The sequence below is a fragment of the Pseudorca crassidens genome, chromosome 10 (genome assembly GCF_039906515.1).
Source record: "Pseudorca crassidens isolate mPseCra1 chromosome 10, mPseCra1.hap1, whole genome shotgun sequence".
NCBI lineage: Eukaryota > Metazoa > Chordata > Mammalia > Artiodactyla > Delphinidae > Pseudorca > Pseudorca crassidens.
This window is the reverse complement of record NC_090305.1, coordinates 65106586-65123753: the sequence shown is the minus strand read 5'-3', so window position 1 is coordinate 65123753 and position 17168 is coordinate 65106586. Positions and strand designations below refer to the sequence as shown.

Sequence of the window (17168 nt, the reverse complement as noted above, 5' to 3'; positions counted from 1 at the left end):
CACTGCAATGAGAAGCCCGCACGCTGCAATGAAGAGTAGCCCCCACTTGCTGCAACTAGAGAAAGCCCGCGCGCAGCAACAAAGACCCAACTCAGCTGATTAATTAATTAATTTTAAAAAAATAAAATAAAATCCCATCCCCAAACCCCAGGTTCCACAATGATGTCAGATGCAACTTTGCTTTCTTCCCTTGTCACCATGTGGACAGGACTTTCCAGTGTATGTAAAACTGTATTGATGCCACTTTTTTTTTAAATTTTATTGAAGTATAGTTGACTTACAATGATGTGTTAATTTATGCTGTTCAGCAAAGTGATTCAGTTATACATGTATATATATATATTCTTTTTCACATTCTTTTCCATTGTGGTTTATCACAGGATATTGAATATAGTTCCCTGTGCTATACAATAGGACTTTGTTGTTTATCCATTCTGTGTATAATAGTTTGCATCTACTAATCCCAAACTCCCAATCCTTCCCTCTCCCACCTCCCCTCCCGCTTGTCAACCACAAGTCTGTTCTCTGTGTCTGTGAGTCTGTTTCTGTTTCTTAGATATGTTCATGTGTGTTATAGTTTAGTCTCCACATTTAGTGATACTATATGGTATTTGTCTAGGTCCATCCATGTAGCTGCAAATGGCATTATTTGATTCTTTTATATGGCTGAGTAGTATTCCATTGTGTGTTTGTGTGTGTGTGTATATCTCCCCACCACATCTTCTTTATCCATTCATCTGTCGATGGACATTTAGGTTGTTTCCATGTCTTGGCTATTGTAAATAGTGCTTCTTTGAATATAGGGGTGCCTGTATCTTTTCAAATTATAATTTTGTCTGGGTATATGCCCAGGAGTGGGATTGCTGGATCATATGGCAACTCCATTTTTAGTTCTTTGAGGAACCTGCATACTGTTTTCCATAGCAGCCATTGGTATGTTTTCCATACCAATTTACATTCCCACCAGCAGTGTTAAGAGGATTCCCTTTTCTCCACACTCTCTCCAGCATTTATTATTTGTAGACTTTTTGATGATGGCCATTCTGACCAGTGTGAAGTGGTACCTCACTGCAGTTTTTATTTTCATTTTTCTAATAATTAGCGATGATGAGCATCTTTTCATGTGCCTACTGGCCATCTATATGTCTTCTTTGGAGGAATGTCTGTTTAGGCCTTCTGCCAATTTTTGGATTGGGTTATTTGTTTTTTGTTGTTGAGTTGTATGAGCTGTTTGTATATTTTGAAAATTAGGCCCTTGTTGTTGATGCCACTTTCAATAACTGCATAGTGTTGTGCTTTATAGAATAATTTACTTAGCCATCATTATTGGACATTTTGATTGTTTCCAACTTCTCATTATTAATCCGTGTTCAAGACTGTATTGCATAAATCGTGTCTCAGATTTTTCTTAGCTTTTTATTGAGAAATAATTTCAGACTTAACCAAAAAAAAAAAATTAGTAAAAATAGTACAAAGAGCTCCCATATGCCTTTCAATCAGTCTTTCCAAATGTAAACATTTTATAAAACCATAACACAAATATAAAAACCTGGAAATTTACTGATACAATACCATTAACCAATCTATATACTTTATTCAGAGTTCTCCAGTTGTCCCACTAGTATCGTTCTCTGTTCCAGGATGCCACATTGCATCCTTTGTCCTGTGTCTTTAGTTCCTCCTCAGTCTTTCTCTGTCTTTCATGAACCTGATCCTCTTTCTAGTTGAGGTTAAATTCACATCACATAAAAGCAACCATTTTAAAGTGTGTGGTTCAGTGGCATTTAGTACGTTCATAATATTGTACAACCACCACTTCTGTCTGGTTCCAAAACAATTTCATCAGACTTTGATCCTGTTGAAGATTATTATCCTGTTGAAGATATTCTGTGGAATATCCTGACATCTGCATTTGTCTGATGTTTTCACATAATTAGATTGAGATTATGCCTTTTGGGCAGGAAAACCAGTGAAGTGATGTTCTGTCCTTCTTGGGGCACCGTATCGGAGGGCACGTGATGTTGATACATTTCATTATTGGTGATGTTAACTTCAATTGGTTAAAGTTATATCTGCGAAGTTTCCTTACTGTAAAGGTACTGTTTTACCCTCGGTAATTAGGAAGTATCTTATGAGGAGATACTTTGAGATCAGGTTCTTTAACCTACCATTTTTCCAAAAGCCAAGAAACTTAAACCTCTGAGATGGTGTGGGAAGAAAGAGTGGTGGAGAGGAACTGGCCCAGGTGTGGCCAGATCTCAGTCTGTACGTGTATCTCAGTTTCTCCTGCACAATAGAAAGAATTATGCTGGTTATGTAAGGATCTTGTGTGGAAAAGAAGAGAAAACCTAGAACTAGGTACTCAGAGGTCATTCCGAGGTGGAAAGTGCTGTCAGTGAGCAGTACCTGTGCCTGGGAAGCCCACGACAAATCTCCTTGGCTTCCAGAAGAGATGGAGGAGGCAGAGCCCCAGTGGGGGTAAAGCCTCTGCAGAGGGTGTGGTGGGCCTGGAGAGCTGGCCTGGCTGTGCCTTTAACTCCTTTGGCTTCTCCCCCTTCCCAACACCCTCTTCTGTGGCCTGGCGCAGCCGACACCCAGAGGCAGGTGAGTGGGCAGCTCGGGAGAGGCCACAGGGCATGTCTACTGCATGTGCAGTTTCGACGCCAGCCTTTGCCCCCTCGCAGCGGCCCCGTGCACCCTCCAGCTGCCCGCTGCATGTTGGCACTCGCTGTGCACACCTCTGCTTCCTCACCTCACGCTTCGTGTGTCTCCTGCTGTCCCCCTTAACCGCATCATCCTCCTTCGTGCTGGGTTTGCTGCGCCTGCTGTAGGGGGAGTGGCCCAGGATACTTGGGGAGGGGTTGTCTTTCTGGGTGGTCTCCGGACAGATGGCCCAGCTCATGCCTGCAGAGGCCTGAGATGTTACTCCTTGGCCCTTAGCCACTGGGCAGCCTGGTCACTGCGCAGCAGCTGGCCGGGCACCCTTGCTCCTATGGAAGGAAAGGAGGGCAGTTGGTGGGAAACACAGGCCCTGCTTGCTATGCTGCTCTGAGCCCCTCCCCACCCTCTGGGAACCCCTGGCTCTGGGCCTTGGTGCTCTGCTGTGCCGGGACCTGGGGTGTGTAAGATGGCGCACGGCTGTCCCACGCTGACCCTCTTTATCCCATTGTCCCTCCAGGGCATTGAGCGCCTCAAACGAAAGCACCAGCCCAGGGAACGCACAAGCAGCTGGAAGTCAGTCAAAGAGACCTTTGGTGGGGACTTTTCCCTGAACTGGTTCAACCCCTTCTCCGGACTGCGTCATCCAAAGCCTCTCAGTGACAGTGGCTGGGTGCGACAGGTGGCATCGCTGTCAGACACTGAGAACACAGAAACAACAGAGGAGCACTCAGAGCAGAGGAAGGACGAGGACTCTGTGGAGGTGATAGATGAATGATACTGTGGGGAGAGGGCCAGGCACCAGGCAGCCGCATCATCCTACGTGCCGGCATCATCGCCACAGGGCTCCTGCGCACCACTCGCTCCCCTGCACCCACTGCTCCCTTCACACCACCCCCTTGGCTTTGCCGTCCTCTGACCCCTCCTCCCTCTCCCCACGTTGGACCAGTTCGGGGATGGGGGTGGACTAGGGGTGACAGAGGAAGATGAGAAACTTGCTCTGAGCTCATCTGCCCATGAGGGATTGTCAGGAACCATTCTCCGAGGCTGGGCGCCCTTCACAGCCTGTGCACCCTCACCCAGCAAAGGAGGCTCTGAATAGGGCAGCCTGGGGGCAGAAAAGAACTGGCCTGTGTCCTTTCTTGGGATGTCTGTCTTCTCTTGAGAAGGTTGGGGCCCAGGCTCCTGGCTTTTGAAAACTAAGGCTGTGTGGTTGTGATGGAAGAACAGAGCAGGGCTGGCCTTGGGAACCTGGGGTGGGACACTGGCATCAGGAGAGATGGACCTGGAAAGGCTGAAGGGATTCTGGTCACTCCCCCGAAAGGGCTTCCCCCTGGTGCCTGCCTAAACTAGAAGAAAGGCATGGCGGCCTCAGCTACCTTCAGGGCTCAGGCTTGGTTTGGGAGAAGACTCCAACAGCAGGCTATACACACACACACGGGACATGCCGAGGTTGGAAGCAAGCCTGAGTTATGACAGTAACACCCAAACTTAGCTCCCGTTCTATAGATACTAGAATCCCTGAGTCAGCTCGGAGGTGTCCTGCCTTGTGGCTAAAAATCGGTCCGTTCCCACTGAAGGGTCGGGAGGAAGAACCTGTTTAGAGCTACCGGAACTCTGACCTCCCCTATGAGAACTGCATTTAACTGTCCGTCCTGGAGAGAGTCTAACCACCCACATGGGCAGAACTGACCAGAAATCTGGCCTGAATGTTTTAGGCCAGTTCTCCCAAGACAGTGCCCATCGTGTCTCTCTGAAAGGATGAGTGGTGGCCAGAGCCCCCCGCCACACACACACACACACACACACACACACACACACACACACACTCTCTCTCGCTCGCGCTCTCTCTCTCTCTCTCTCTCTCTCTCTCTCTCTCTCTCTCTCTACCAGAGAGGGCATCTCTGGTGGGTCCCTGTGCTGCTGCCCACAGCTCTGCTTCCAGGCCAGCCCTATGGGCAGACGTGGGGCACCCCTTGGGATGTCTTCTTTACCCCAAAGGTCAGGAAGGGGCACCCTTGTTTAACACCCTTCTTTTCCTGGGTCTGGTCCAAGTCAGGACCCCTCTGGCTGGCCTGCCCCCTCTGCACCCCGAGGTGGAGGCCCACAGGGTCACAAAGGCAGCTTTATTCCTGGGGATCAGGGAGTGAATGGGAGGTACAGAGGGATGGATCTTACCTCCTTGGCCATGAGAGAGGAACTGAAGCAACAGGATCAGCAAATTCACAGACCACATCTAGGGCCACATCCAAGATGGTTCCCAAGGAGAGGCATTCCTGAAAAGGGGACCTGGGGTCCAGCAGCATGTCCGGGGAGCACAGGGCTGGCTGTCCTCACCGCGTGTGAGCTGGGAGTGCTCAGCAGGGTAAGGGCCTGGGATGGGCCTGCCTGGTATGAGGGGTAGGGGTGCTCTCCGATCACTCCCAATGCTGCCTGGAGGAGGGGGATGTTTCAGGTGTTAGAGTGAGAGTGAAATGTCTGGATGGGACCAGGTGAGGAGGCTGTGGCTTCCTTGGAGAAGGTTCAGGGGCTGTATGGAGGGAGCAGGTATGCAGGCTCCCTCACCAGGAGAGGTGGGGCTGTTCACCATCTTCCTCCCTCCCTCCCTCATCCCCCCACCCCCGCATTGGCCCCCTTGAAGGTTCCTGATTTTAACTTACCAACACCATCAGTCATCAAGTAGGAGGGACCACTGGGTCATCCGCCACCACCAAGGGGCTGGGGCTCCTTCCACGTGGAAGACTGGACATGCCTACTACACTACAGGTGCCTCGAAGGCTCACCAACCATGGGGAAGCGTAGGGGCTGTGAAGTTGGGTTTCACGTGCCATAGTTTCAAGTTGCCTGAAGTTGTCGAAAGTCAAAGGTGAACAGACAGCACTTGGCCCTCAGTCCTGCTTCTGGTTTGGCAGGCAGGCCCAGGCCCAGGCCCGGTGTGTGCAGAGATCCGAGGGAAAGGCCCCGTCTACCTGCTCTTCCTCAGGTAGGCCCCCCTCAGGGAAGCAAGAGGGGTGGGATTTCAGGCAGGAGGAGGAGCGAGGAGAGAATATATTTCCAGCAGGCCCAGACCAGTTCTGGCAGAAGACTCTACTTGGCTAGTGCTTCCAGGGCTGATGCACTCTGGGGCTGAAGAGGTGGTCCCTCCTCACGGGGCAAGTGGGCAGCTTCTGATAGCCTGTGTCTCCAGGGAGGGACTCTGTGGCTGTGGACGCCTTTGGTTCTGACTGCAGATAGTGGTGGCCCTGCTCTTCGAGGCCATGACTCAAGGCAGGGAGGTGAGGTTCTGTGGCCCAGGCTGGGGGTTTCTAGCTGTCAACAGGCTACCCTGTGATTCCACACGACCTGGCCTAGTGGGTCCTGCTGCCTGTGATTTGTGTTGGCCTTTGAACGCTTTCACCCAGCTGGCTCTTGAATCTGCCCTCCTATGAGTAATCAAATCTAATCATCTGAAATCTAATGAGTAATAAAATCTAATTATCTGAAAGCTAATCCCAAAGCAGGAAATGCTGAAACGCTCAACCAAGGCTTAGAGCCAGTCAGAGCTGCTGCCTCTTTCCAAGGCATCAGGCAAAGGCTAGTTGTGATGAGAACAGTCTTCTCAGCATGAACCTCTTTCACCTGATTGGAACTAAACTTGATAAATTTCTCAAGTCCAGCTATTGTTGAGATGCCTTTTATTTGGAATCTAATGGTCTCACCTGGCTTCACCGTCGTGGAAGATTCAGACACACAGACATGCATTCAGCTGAGGATGTTGCAGGAGAGGGGAAGTAAGTTGTGTGAGAAACCAAGAGTCCCAACCTCAGCTCAGCCTCTTTGAAGGGTCCTGGCCATTGCTGGACACAGCACGTAGGCATCCATGCTGGGTGCTGTGAGAAGCACCTAGGGAGCTTTTGATGAATACTGATGATTAAACCCATGCTGGAGAGTCAGATGCAGCCTGTCAGGGTTGGAACAGGGCACCAGGGCGGGGCAGGGGTGCCAGTAGCATCTCAGCTGTTGGCAGCACTGTTTATAAACTGACAAGCTAAGGACAAGTTTAACCTCTGACTTGCTGTGTCTGATCCACAGAGTGATTTTTACAACTTGAATTAATTGCCGCATTTTAAGACCCAGGAGCTTTACATTGTAGAAGAACACACACACTCCTCTAGCTTATTCTGAAAGGTCAGAAGATCTGGAAGTGCAGGGCCCACGTTCCTACACAGTCTCAGTTAGATGAGCTGAGTGGCAGCACCCACTCCTGTTTACCACGGTCCTTCCTGTTCCTGTTTGTCCACAACACCCCACTGTCCCCATTGTTACCGCCAACTGGTCTAGCCAGTTTGAGTCTGTGCCCCCTGGGTCTATAGGCTTCCTCTTCACTCACCATCACCCTGGGGGAAGACAAAGGGCCAGAAACAAGCATGACCTCTGGAGCCAGACAGACCTGGGTCCTCTTAGGCACTCAGGCCATTCTCTGTCCATTTTCCTCTTGCTGTTTGGCCCATTTGACTTTCACGGATGTGCCATGCGGTGAACAGGTGTTATTATCCCCATTTTATAGATGAGGAAACTGAGGTTCAGTTTCTGAGGCTAGCTAAAGGCCAGTCCCCTGGCTAGTTAGAATAAACTGGCCCCAGTATGGCACTTACCTGATCTGGGACACAGCTCTGATGCTTTAGATGACTCCACCGCCCCTTTGGGCCTCAGTATTCTCCGATGTAAAGCAAGGTGGTTAAACCAGCTTCCAGGGGCTCTTCCAGCTCTGACATTTCACAAACCCTCCTAGGAATCCTGCCCGCGTTTACAGATGTTCTTGCTCCATGCGTATTAGCAACAGTTGTTTCATATGAAATCCAAGAGGAACATCTGTTTTATGATGGATCACAGAAAACGTATCATCTAGCCTCTCACTACTAAAATGTGCTCTGGGGGCCACACTACTGGCAACACTGGCATCACCTGGGAGCCCTGTTAGAGACACAGATTCTGAGCCTCCAACCCCACCTGCTGAATCAGAATACACATTTTAACAATATTCCCCCAGTTAATTTGTCTGTATCTTAAGGTCTAAGGAAAACAGTAGTTTACTGGTTTTTCCTTGGAATATTCAGACACCCTATAAGAAACAGACCGTCAGAAACCTTCGTTCAGGAACAAAGCATTAGAGTTTGGTCAAGTCCTTTGCTAGATCTATCAGCGTATCAAAATCAATAGTTTCCATATAGTCCAGCAAGCAAGTACAAAATATAATGAAAAATATTTCATTCACAAAAGCTATAAATACATCTTGCAAGTAATCCAACTAGGAATGTGCAAATTGTGTATGAACAATAAAACTTTTCTAAATGTAACAAAGAAGACCTGAATAAATGGAACAGTATCCCACATGCCTAGATGGGAAGACTCAGTGTAGTCACTTGGCATGATTCTCCCCCCAATAACTTGGTAAATTCAATGCAGTGCCAATCTCAATCCCAACAGCTTTTAAAAGTTCTATGGACAAGAAAAACAGTGGTGAGGAGCATTTGCCTACTACGTATCAATATGTACTATAGAACTACAATACTTTAGATGGTATGACATTGCAGTAGGAGAAGATAAATAAGCAAATTAAAGAGTCCAGAGACCCAGATGTATGAAAGCAGCATTTCAAAACACTAGGAAATGATAGATTATTTGAGAAAGTTGGAGCTCTATCTACATCACTCCACACGCTAAAAAATTAAATTCCAGGTGCCTAATAGTATAAAGCCAAAAGTTTTAGAAAAAGCATAGAAAACATATTCTTGGGGTGACATGAAACCCAGTATCCCTAAAGGAAGGAATTAACAAATTTGGCTACATTTAAATGGCAAAGTTCTAGTGGTGAAAGGCATTTAGAGGTTAAAAAAAGACTGAAATGATTTGCAGCAATAACACTTTTCTGTATAAAGACTACACACAATACGAACAAATTAATGACTCAAAATAGGTAAAGGATATGAACAAGCAATTCACAGGAGATAGTTAATTAACATAAAAATATTCAGCCTCACAAATAGAAATGCAAATTAAAACAACAGTGAAATTATTCAACCATTTATATCGGCAAAAATCAAAAAGATCTGTCGGTGGAGAATAAATCAATGCAATCTCTTCCCAAAGCAATTTGGCATTAGCAAAATGTATCTATATTTTGACCCTATAACCCCCTACTGTGAATTCACATCTCAGAAATACCTGCACACATGAGCAAAGATCTATGTCCTGGAGAGATTTTCTGCACTGTTTGTAAGAACAGCTTAAGTGGACTCACCCTTGGTCAATGGTCTACAGCAGGGAGACGCCCAGGCTTTCCACAGAGGACTTGGTGTCTGTCAAAGGGATGTGCGGGGCATTTTAGAAGATGTAAGTGCCGATAAGTGGCTGGCCAATTCTGCCTGTGTCAGGCAGCTGTGGTGGGGTGGGGATGAGAAGAGGGGGAGAAGGTGTGTGAGTCAGGTACATGTTTTCATGGTAAGTTAAAGCAGAGAAATAGAACCAAAATGATGCGTTATATCAAGCCAGGAAAATGTGTGTGTGTGTGTGTGTGTCTGTCTGAAGGCTTTAGGGGAGAATCTGTTCCATGCCTTTCTTTAGCTTCTGGTGTTGCCAGCAATCATGTATATGTATAAATAACCTGACATCCTGAGCTTTGTCAGACTCTCTTTTAAGGAACTCAAGACATGTTATCCCATGCCAACCAGAGTTCAAGCCTGACCTGTATGTTGGCCTCTTTTCAGCCCTAAGCGGGATCCCTCTTCACCAAACTAAGGACCGTCCTGCACCACCCAGCCCCATCTGCAGCCTGTGGTTCTCAGATGCCCCATCTAGCAAGACAGACAGTTGCAAGGGCTTCCCCAGAAAGGCCCTTTAAACAAGGGACATTTGTGAGGGAGGATTCCCATAGATGCCCTTCCAGAGCTCCAGGGTTAATACACAGGCTCCCGCCCACCACACCAGGGCTCCCTTCCATACCCTTGGATATCATACCTCCTCACAGACAAGACCCCAAATCCCAAAAGGGGCCTGTCAGTCAAGTTGCCTCACAGAGCAGCCCAGAGAAAGAAGCAGAACTGAAGCTAAGCTCTGTTCTTCCCTCAGAGTGCCCCTACCTCTAATCTGGCCAGAGCACCTGACACTGGTGTAACCACTTCCCCCACCTGGCCCTCTTCCTCGGACCCACACCTCAGGCCTGGTGCCCCTCCTCCACCCAGGGATCCCCTGGGCTTACATCATGTTTTGCATTTTTCAGGCTTCACCTCACTTGTAACATTCATCCAAATATCTAGCTCTTCCGAAACAGTTCCCACTCCCCACCAACACCCTGTGCTTTCTCCATGCCTTTGGCAACGCAGATATATTAGCTAAAACCTCTTAATTCCTGAAATACCGTCAGAGCCAATTAAAAGGCAGGCCAGCCAAGCAAAGCTAGAGCGCCTGTTAAAAAGCACCTCAGGGCTTCCCCGGTGGCGCAGTGGTTGAGACTTTGCCTGCTAATGCAGGGGACACGGGTTCGAGCCCTGGTCTGGGAAGATCCCACATGCCGCAGAGCAACTAGGCCCGTGAGCCACAACTACTGAGCCTGTGCGTCTGGAGCCTGTGCTCCACAACAAGAGAGGCTGCCGTAGTGAAGAGGCCCGCGCGCTGCGATGAAGAGTGGCCCCCGCTTGCCGCAACTAGAGAAAGCCCTCGTACAGAAACAAAGACCCAACACAGCCAAAAATAAATATAAAAATAAATGAATAAAAATAAAAGATTACCAAAAAAAAAAGGCACCTCAAACATCCCTGGAACCATGACTGCCTGGAGAGAGGTGCGTTTTCCCAGACTTCTCTCAGGAGGTGGAAGAAATACTCTGCTAAGCCACTTGGGTGAGGGTGGCAAGTGGGATGTGCAGGGCATTTTAGAAGATATAAGTGCCGATGAGTGGCTGGCCAATTCTGCCAGCGGTAATGAAAGCGGTAATGAAATTAGCGGTAATGAAAGACCGCTAACTGCCTTCCAGGAGGGTGGGCCCCTGTAACTTTTGCATGTTTAGAATTTTGTACAATGTGCAAGTAATTACTTATTCCAAAAATTAAAATGTTAAGAATTTAGTTGACCAAAAATGTAAAAAAAAAACTGTTTGATCCATCACTTCTCCAGAAATAATTATTTGGAAAAGCAAGGTGTCATTTTTCTTAGGAATACAATTGACCTAAAGAATAAGCCAACCAGGGGCCCCTCCAGGATTCTTAGGGCCCCACCCGCAAGCCAAGGCCGAACTCCAGCCAGGAGACCCTTCTGCCTGCAGGTGGCTAACCTCTACAGGGAGCTCAGGGTACTGGAAAGATGCAAACTCCTGAGAGGCGGTCGTTTCCTTGGACTCTAGAATTCCTGCAATTATGAAACTTTTGATGATTGGTTCATCATCAAACATAGGCTGCCCATGTAGGTATTGGAGTCCAAGGGCAGAGTCTCTTCAGGTGCTGCCAAAAAGCTAGAGAGGAGGAGTGTGGTCATTTATTATAGTCCCCCCGAATGAGTGATCATCAAGCACAGAATTAGATGAAATCTAGACGGATGGAACTGGGTTATTTTGGGTAAGTCTCTTCCTGTCTTTGGAAAACAAGAAGTTGGGCTCAAGGTGGAATAATAATTGGCTGCGTTCTCCAGGCTCCCATCCTGAGTCCATGGAGACATCACAGTTGTTTTGGGGGCTTTCCGCCCATTCTCAACTGCCCTGGGTACCCACAACCCATTGATTAGATTAGGCATTTGAGATAAAATCTTTGCCATCATAAAAGAAGACTTCTAATGACACTTCCAGCACCCCTAATTTCTGAGTCTGATAGACCCCAGGCTCCTGGACTAGTAGTCTATTTGGCCCCCGTTTTCTCTGTGCCTAGATTCCGTGTAACTACCAGGTGGTAGGTACTTAATAAACGTTTGTGTTTACTCATATGCACAAGTTTATTAGTGTATGGACATAGTCCACAGAGAAGAGGGGCATCTCAGATAGTGGGGACTCTGATCCCTCTTCTTGCCCATGGTTCCAGTACCTTGACCTTGCCTCTGCGTTCCAGTGAGGCTGGGAGGCTTCAATGTGTCAAAGTGGGGCTAGTCAATTACCATTCTGTGAATCACCGCTTGGCCTTGGCCCCTGTGGCAGCTCAGAAAGAGCAGCAAATTGTGCCCTGTTGGATATGAAGGAGGAGTTTTCCAGGGACAGGGGAAGGAGGAGGGAATCCAAGGCAAAGGGAAAAGCAGGCACAAAAGCATGGAGGCATGACTGGCTGTGGCGGCCTTAAGAACTGCTGAGATGCAGACATGTGGGTGACTCAGGCACGGTGAGTGGGGGAGGGAAGGAGGCAGCAAGGGAGCAGCTGGAGAGGGGGCTGGGCCACAGCGAAGTCACTGGGAGTCACAGAACAGCTCTGGAGAGCATCCGGCCACTGCCACGAGTAATGGAGGACAGCAATGAAGGTGCTATGTGCGTGGGGAGGAGGGGCCAGCTGGACACGACCCTTCTCTCCCCCAGCCTCGTGGCTAAGAAGGCCCTCTCTCCTGCAGGGGATGTGAAAGGAGACCTCCTGGGGCCGGCAGTCAGGCTCAGGAGAGCTGAGAGGGCTCTCAGACAGCCAGGGGAGCCCCGGGGAACTGGGGCAGGTGAGCATCGCACTTGAAGCTATGCACGGGGAGAGGGTGCAGGCAGCAAACAGACTGTTTTGAACTAGGAATTAGATTCACGTGGTGTAAGATACAAAAAAGCCACGGGACCAAAAGGCAGAAGAGGTAACATGAGGGGGTGGGAGCAACCTCTGGGCCAGTTTCCTTTCCTAATAAGTAAAATAAAACTAGGCCCCCAAATTGAGGTCAAGCCTTTCTCCTTGGGACCAAGAGAATGGACAGATGCTCCTGAATTTGAAGAGCACCAGCCTGCGTGAAGTCAGGAAGGAACCACGCAGGCAGAGAGCATTCAAGCCCCAGGTCTGGAAGCAGCGGGAGGAGTTTCAACTCCCCCTCCAGGAATTGCAGCTCACCCTGGTTGCTCTTACTCCAAAAACTTAGGAAAGGAAAAAAAGTAGGAAAGAATTAAGATTCCACACCTGGCAGTTTTAACTTACAAAAAAAGTATTTATTAATCTAATTTTCCTTCTCTTGCCATAATCCAGAAGCATGATGCTGACGGCCTGACATATCAGTGTGAAGTTGTCGAAAGCCCCACCAGTCACTGATTCCAAAATCCCATGACTGGCCTTTGTTAGGCAACAGGACTGCAGTTACAGCATGGTTTCAAGTCCACACAGGAAGCCCACCAACCCCAGGGTCTCCCACACCTGCCATGGCTCACTGGGTGGGTTGTCGAGCGTGAGAATCAACAGCACCGAGCAGACGGACCGAGAAGGCTTCGGGCAGAACACTGCTGCAAAGCCGGAGCTGTCCACCCGCAAGGCTGCTCGGTCACAGGCCTGGTTCCCTGGGAAGCATCTCTCTTTGGCCGAGGGTCAGAAGGCTGCACACCCAGATCGCCCTGAGAAGCAGTCCCCACACACCAACCCGAGCCTGAGCCGCCATCACTGTCTTTCCAGCGGGTCCGCCCAGCCCGCTGGTGCTACTGCTGCTTGTGTGGAAGAGCCTTCCTGGGTGGTGGGAGCTCCCTGTGGATCAGGGTGAGTCCGCAGAGGATGAGGAAGACTCCTCCCCACCACAAGACCTCCTGGCACTCTCCATACAACACAAAACCCAGGAAGGCCTGCAGGACAGAGACAGCTGTGAGGCTGGGCAGGCACATGCCCACAGGATGCGACCACAGTGGGTGGGCACCACATGACTCCCCTGTGGCTGAGTGCCCTCCTAGGGTGGGAGGAAAGGTCTGGCGCTGGAAGTCTTGGGCCTGAAACCCATCTGTTACCTTCAGCGTATCTCACCTGGAGAAGTGGGGAGGGTACCTCCTCACAGCATCGGACCGAGCAAAGTGCACAAGAAAGCCCAGCAGAGGCCGGCAGCCAGGCCCAGCACACAACTGGTCCACCAAGTCCTCCCTGCCTGGACTGCAGGGCTGAGTGGCTCAGCCCCACCTGGGAGAGAAGAACCTCGACCCTCCACAGCTCCTGCCTGAGTTCACAGACCCCTGAGGAGCAGCAAGCAAGTAGGCTTTTGACAGTTGGACTTCATCCCCATCTAACTTGAGAATTCCTCCAAGTTAGAGATTAGAGGGGCAGCCACCAGGAGTCAAGACACAGCCCAACCTCTGCTTCAGTTCCTGGCCCTTCTCCTATGTAGAAGCAGGGGTTGCCCAAGGACAACCCACCCAGAACCCTCCCAGAGCCCAGGTTTGGGACAGAGAAACTGTACGCTCAGGCTACTCACCGAGCTGAGGATATTTGAAAAAGTCACTGTGACAGATGCAATGGCTGAAGACATGGAGAAACTGAGGCCCCGGCTAAAGAACGTCCACATCAGAGAATTGGTGGTAGCCATCACAATAATGCCTAAGACGCAGAAGCCCACGTTCACCTGCAGGAGAAAGTGTCACTGCAGCCACGACCAGCCCTGGGCAGCATGACCGGCAGACCCCTCACAGCAGCCAGGGTCATGGTTACTGCTGGCAGCCGGGCCACCACAGCCTGGGGGTCCTCAGAGCTTTCCTGCACAGGGCTTCACTTAACCCTCAGCAGGGCGCACACCCATTTAACAGCTGAAACAACCTCTATTTGGCCATCTTGCCAGCCATGTGACCTTGGGCAGAAGTAAAATGCGAATCCATACCAGTTATCTTCTATTGAACACCAGTCCCTTATTGGCCTCACAGTGACGAGTGCATGAAGTTCAGTCTCAGCAGGCCAAGTGGTTATTGCTCAGTCTGAGGGATGAGTAAATCAGGGGCGGAGTCGTCACTTCCCGGGATCAGGTAAAGCATGAAATAGTCGTCTCCCCACCCCCACCCCCATTCTGTGAAGGCTAAAACCCACTCAGGCCGGTCCCACTGGGCATTCTTGAGCTTTTACTCTGTACCAGGCCCTGTGCTAAGTGTTTTAAGTACATTTTCATTTATTCCTTAACTTCATTTTACAGATAAAGAACCTGAGGCATTAAGTAACCTGCCTAAAACGCCACAGCTGTGGGGAGCCGCCAGGATTCAGGCCCAGGAAGTGTGGCTCCATGATCTAAACTAGGACACAGCAATGCCTAGGGAGACCACACGGGGGACTATTTGACTGGTGACCCCAGGCATCACTTGGAGAACTTGCAGATATTTTTCTTTTTTTTTTAAGCAGAGCACTGAAAGAAGAGAGGATCTTTAGAAGCCTCCTACACAAAGGATATGCAGACCCCTTGTTTGGTTTTGAGTTATAAACCTGCCTGCAGACAGAGCTGCTTCTCCTGGGGATGGTGCCCATCTACACCTCATCCTCTTACTTCTCATCAGCAGGTGAATATACAGAGTCTTAAGGATGGAGTGTCTCTGTATAATTTACACAGAAGCATTTTATGTGCCAGTGCCAGCCTGCTTATGTAAAGGCTTATGACGGTCTGATGCACAACTGAGAAGACTAGAAAAACCTCATGGCTCATAGTCACTCATCTTACTTTGGACCACTTACTCCAAGAATTACACCCAACAGGATACCAACCTCGAGCATGGCAGCTCCCACTGGATTAGCTTAAACCTAAAGAATCAACCTGTCTACTGTCCAGGTCAGGGCCTAACCCTGGGTTGCAGATGCAATGAAATCTCTTTAACAAGCAGAAGGTGGCCTATGACTCGCGATGGGAGAGGCAAAGGTACGCCTTTAGCAGACATGGGGAGGCAGTTAAGGAGTTCTCAACATCGGGGTTATGTCCAGAATGTTTCTCTCAGTCTCTCTTATACCTAGGATATCCCAAATTCCCAAGTTTCCGCCAGCAGGGGAGACCAGTCAAAACAGCCATTAACTACGGAGTTAAAGAGATGGGCAACAGGTGTCTCACCTTTACAGTCACGTGGAGAGAAATGTTCGGGCACAAAGGGCTTAAAATGAGAGGTAGAGAGTGGATGTGGAAGGTGTGCGTCTTCCCCGAGAGTGAACTAGCCCAATTGGAGGACAGACTTTAGGTCCCAGATAAGGGTACAAGCCTCAGTCCCCGAAGTCTCTTACCACCTACAATGGACGTGGGTTGGGCGTGATATGGAGTCGAGGGATGCCTTCCTGCCCACGCTGTCAGTAGTGCCCGGCTGCGGAGTGGGCCAAACAGGCCAGCGCTGGTGAGGCGGCCCCCCTGTGCTCCCAGCCCCGCTCCATCCCGAAGCCCCGCTGCCCCGCAGCGCCCCTCCTGCCCCGGCCCCACCCGCCGGCCCGCCGCAGCGGCGCCCCCGGCTCGACCTCGCTGCCGAAGGCCAGCTTGGCGGAGGCGGCAGCCAAGGCCCCGAACGCGCCGGCGCACAGGCAGTTGAACACGCCCCAGAAGCGGCGCCGCATCGCTCCCGCCTGGAGGTGCGGGGGGAATCCGGCGGAGGCGTCGGGGTAGGCAGCCGCGCACACCCCTCCGCCGGCGACCTGAGGCCTTCCCTCCATGGTGCCCGCCACCACCTCTCCGTGCGCCAGCCACCGGCTGGGCCGAGATCACTCCGCGATTGGACGGCGGCCTCACGTGACGAGACGCTCACGCGAGAGGGGTGACCAATTGAGGCTCCGCGAGGGCCTCGAGGGGCGGGGCCGCTGGCCGAGCCAAGGACAGCCTTCTCCCGAGGGTGGCCGGCTCTCCGTGTTACGTTTAGGCTTTCCGAGGAGCACTGCTGGACTGGTGTCCAAGGCTGACTGGTACTGTGGTTGCTGTTGTAGAATAACTCTTCGCTGCCTAGCAGTTTCAATCCTTGTCACTCGGTGTGGTCCAGCATCAGCTTCCCGTGGGAATATGAGTAAAACGCCCAATCCCAGGCTCCGCCCCACATCCATTGAATTAGCATATGCATTTTAGCAAGACCCCCAGGAGTCTGGCCTGCACCTTCTAGTTCGAGAAGCGCAAAACGTAGAGATACTTTGGCAGAGGGCGCTAGAGACCGGCAGATTCAGCGAGAAAGCGGGGGGTGGGGGGCTGGGGGGTAGGGATGGTTAGGGCTTTTTTTTTTTTACATCTTCATTGGAGTATAATTGCTTTACAATGTTGTGTTAGTTTCTGCTGTCTAACAAAGTGAATCAGCTATATGTATACATATATCCCCGTGTCCTCGCCCTCTTGCCTCTCCCTTCCACCGTCCCTATCCCACCACTCTAGGTGGTCACAAAGTACTGAGCTGATCTCCCTGTGCGATGCAGCTGCTTCCCACTAGCTATCTATTTTACATTTGGTAGTGTATATATGTCAATGCCACTTTCTCACTTTGTCCCAGCTTACTCTTCGCCCTCCCCGTGTCCACAAGTCCATTCTCTACCTCTAAGTCTTTATTCCGGTCCTGCCCCAGATCTATCAGAACCTTTTTTTATTTTTTAGATTCTGTATATATATATATGTGTGTTAGCATACTGTATTTGTTTTTCTCT

The 17168-nt window shown here is 50.0% G+C and overlaps 2 protein-coding genes across 14 annotated transcripts in view; one reads left to right on the top strand and one right to left on the bottom strand.

The window, feature by feature from the left end:
- The window catches only part of ZDHHC3 (zinc finger DHHC-type palmitoyltransferase 3), a 59227-nt gene extending 49914 nt beyond the window's left edge, over nt 1–9313 (top strand). For all 3 annotated transcript variants that reach the window (XM_067754064.1, XM_067754066.1, XM_067754065.1), the window contains exon 7: nt 3179–9313. In XM_067754064.1, the coding sequence (XP_067610165.1) occupies nt 3179–3436 (258 nt within the window). In that variant the 3' untranslated portion in view covers nt 3437–9313. The remainder of the gene's footprint in view (nt 1–3178) is intronic.
- TMEM42 (transmembrane protein 42) lies at nt 1398–16228 on the bottom strand. 11 transcript variants are annotated; one of them, XM_067754080.1, is made up of 7 exons: nt 16011–16228; nt 14017–14163; nt 5319–13399; nt 4837–4934; nt 3250–3909; nt 2753–2990; nt 1398–2286 (listed from the first exon to the last, which is right to left on the bottom strand). In XM_067754080.1, the coding sequence occupies exons 1-3, from the start codon at nt 16200–16202 to the stop codon at nt 13259–13261; spliced, it is 480 nt and encodes a 159-aa protein (XP_067610181.1). In that variant the 5' UTR covers nt 16203–16228; the 3' UTR covers nt 1398–2286; nt 2753–2990; nt 3250–3909; nt 4837–4934; nt 5319–13258. The 11 variants fall into 11 exon arrangements, with proteins under 11 accessions (XP_067610181.1, XP_067610180.1, XP_067610172.1 ...); XM_067754079.1 differs by having other exon boundaries at nt 3250–3359; XM_067754071.1 differs by having other exon boundaries at nt 4837–13399.
- Nucleotides 16229–17168: the final 940 nt, after the last annotated feature.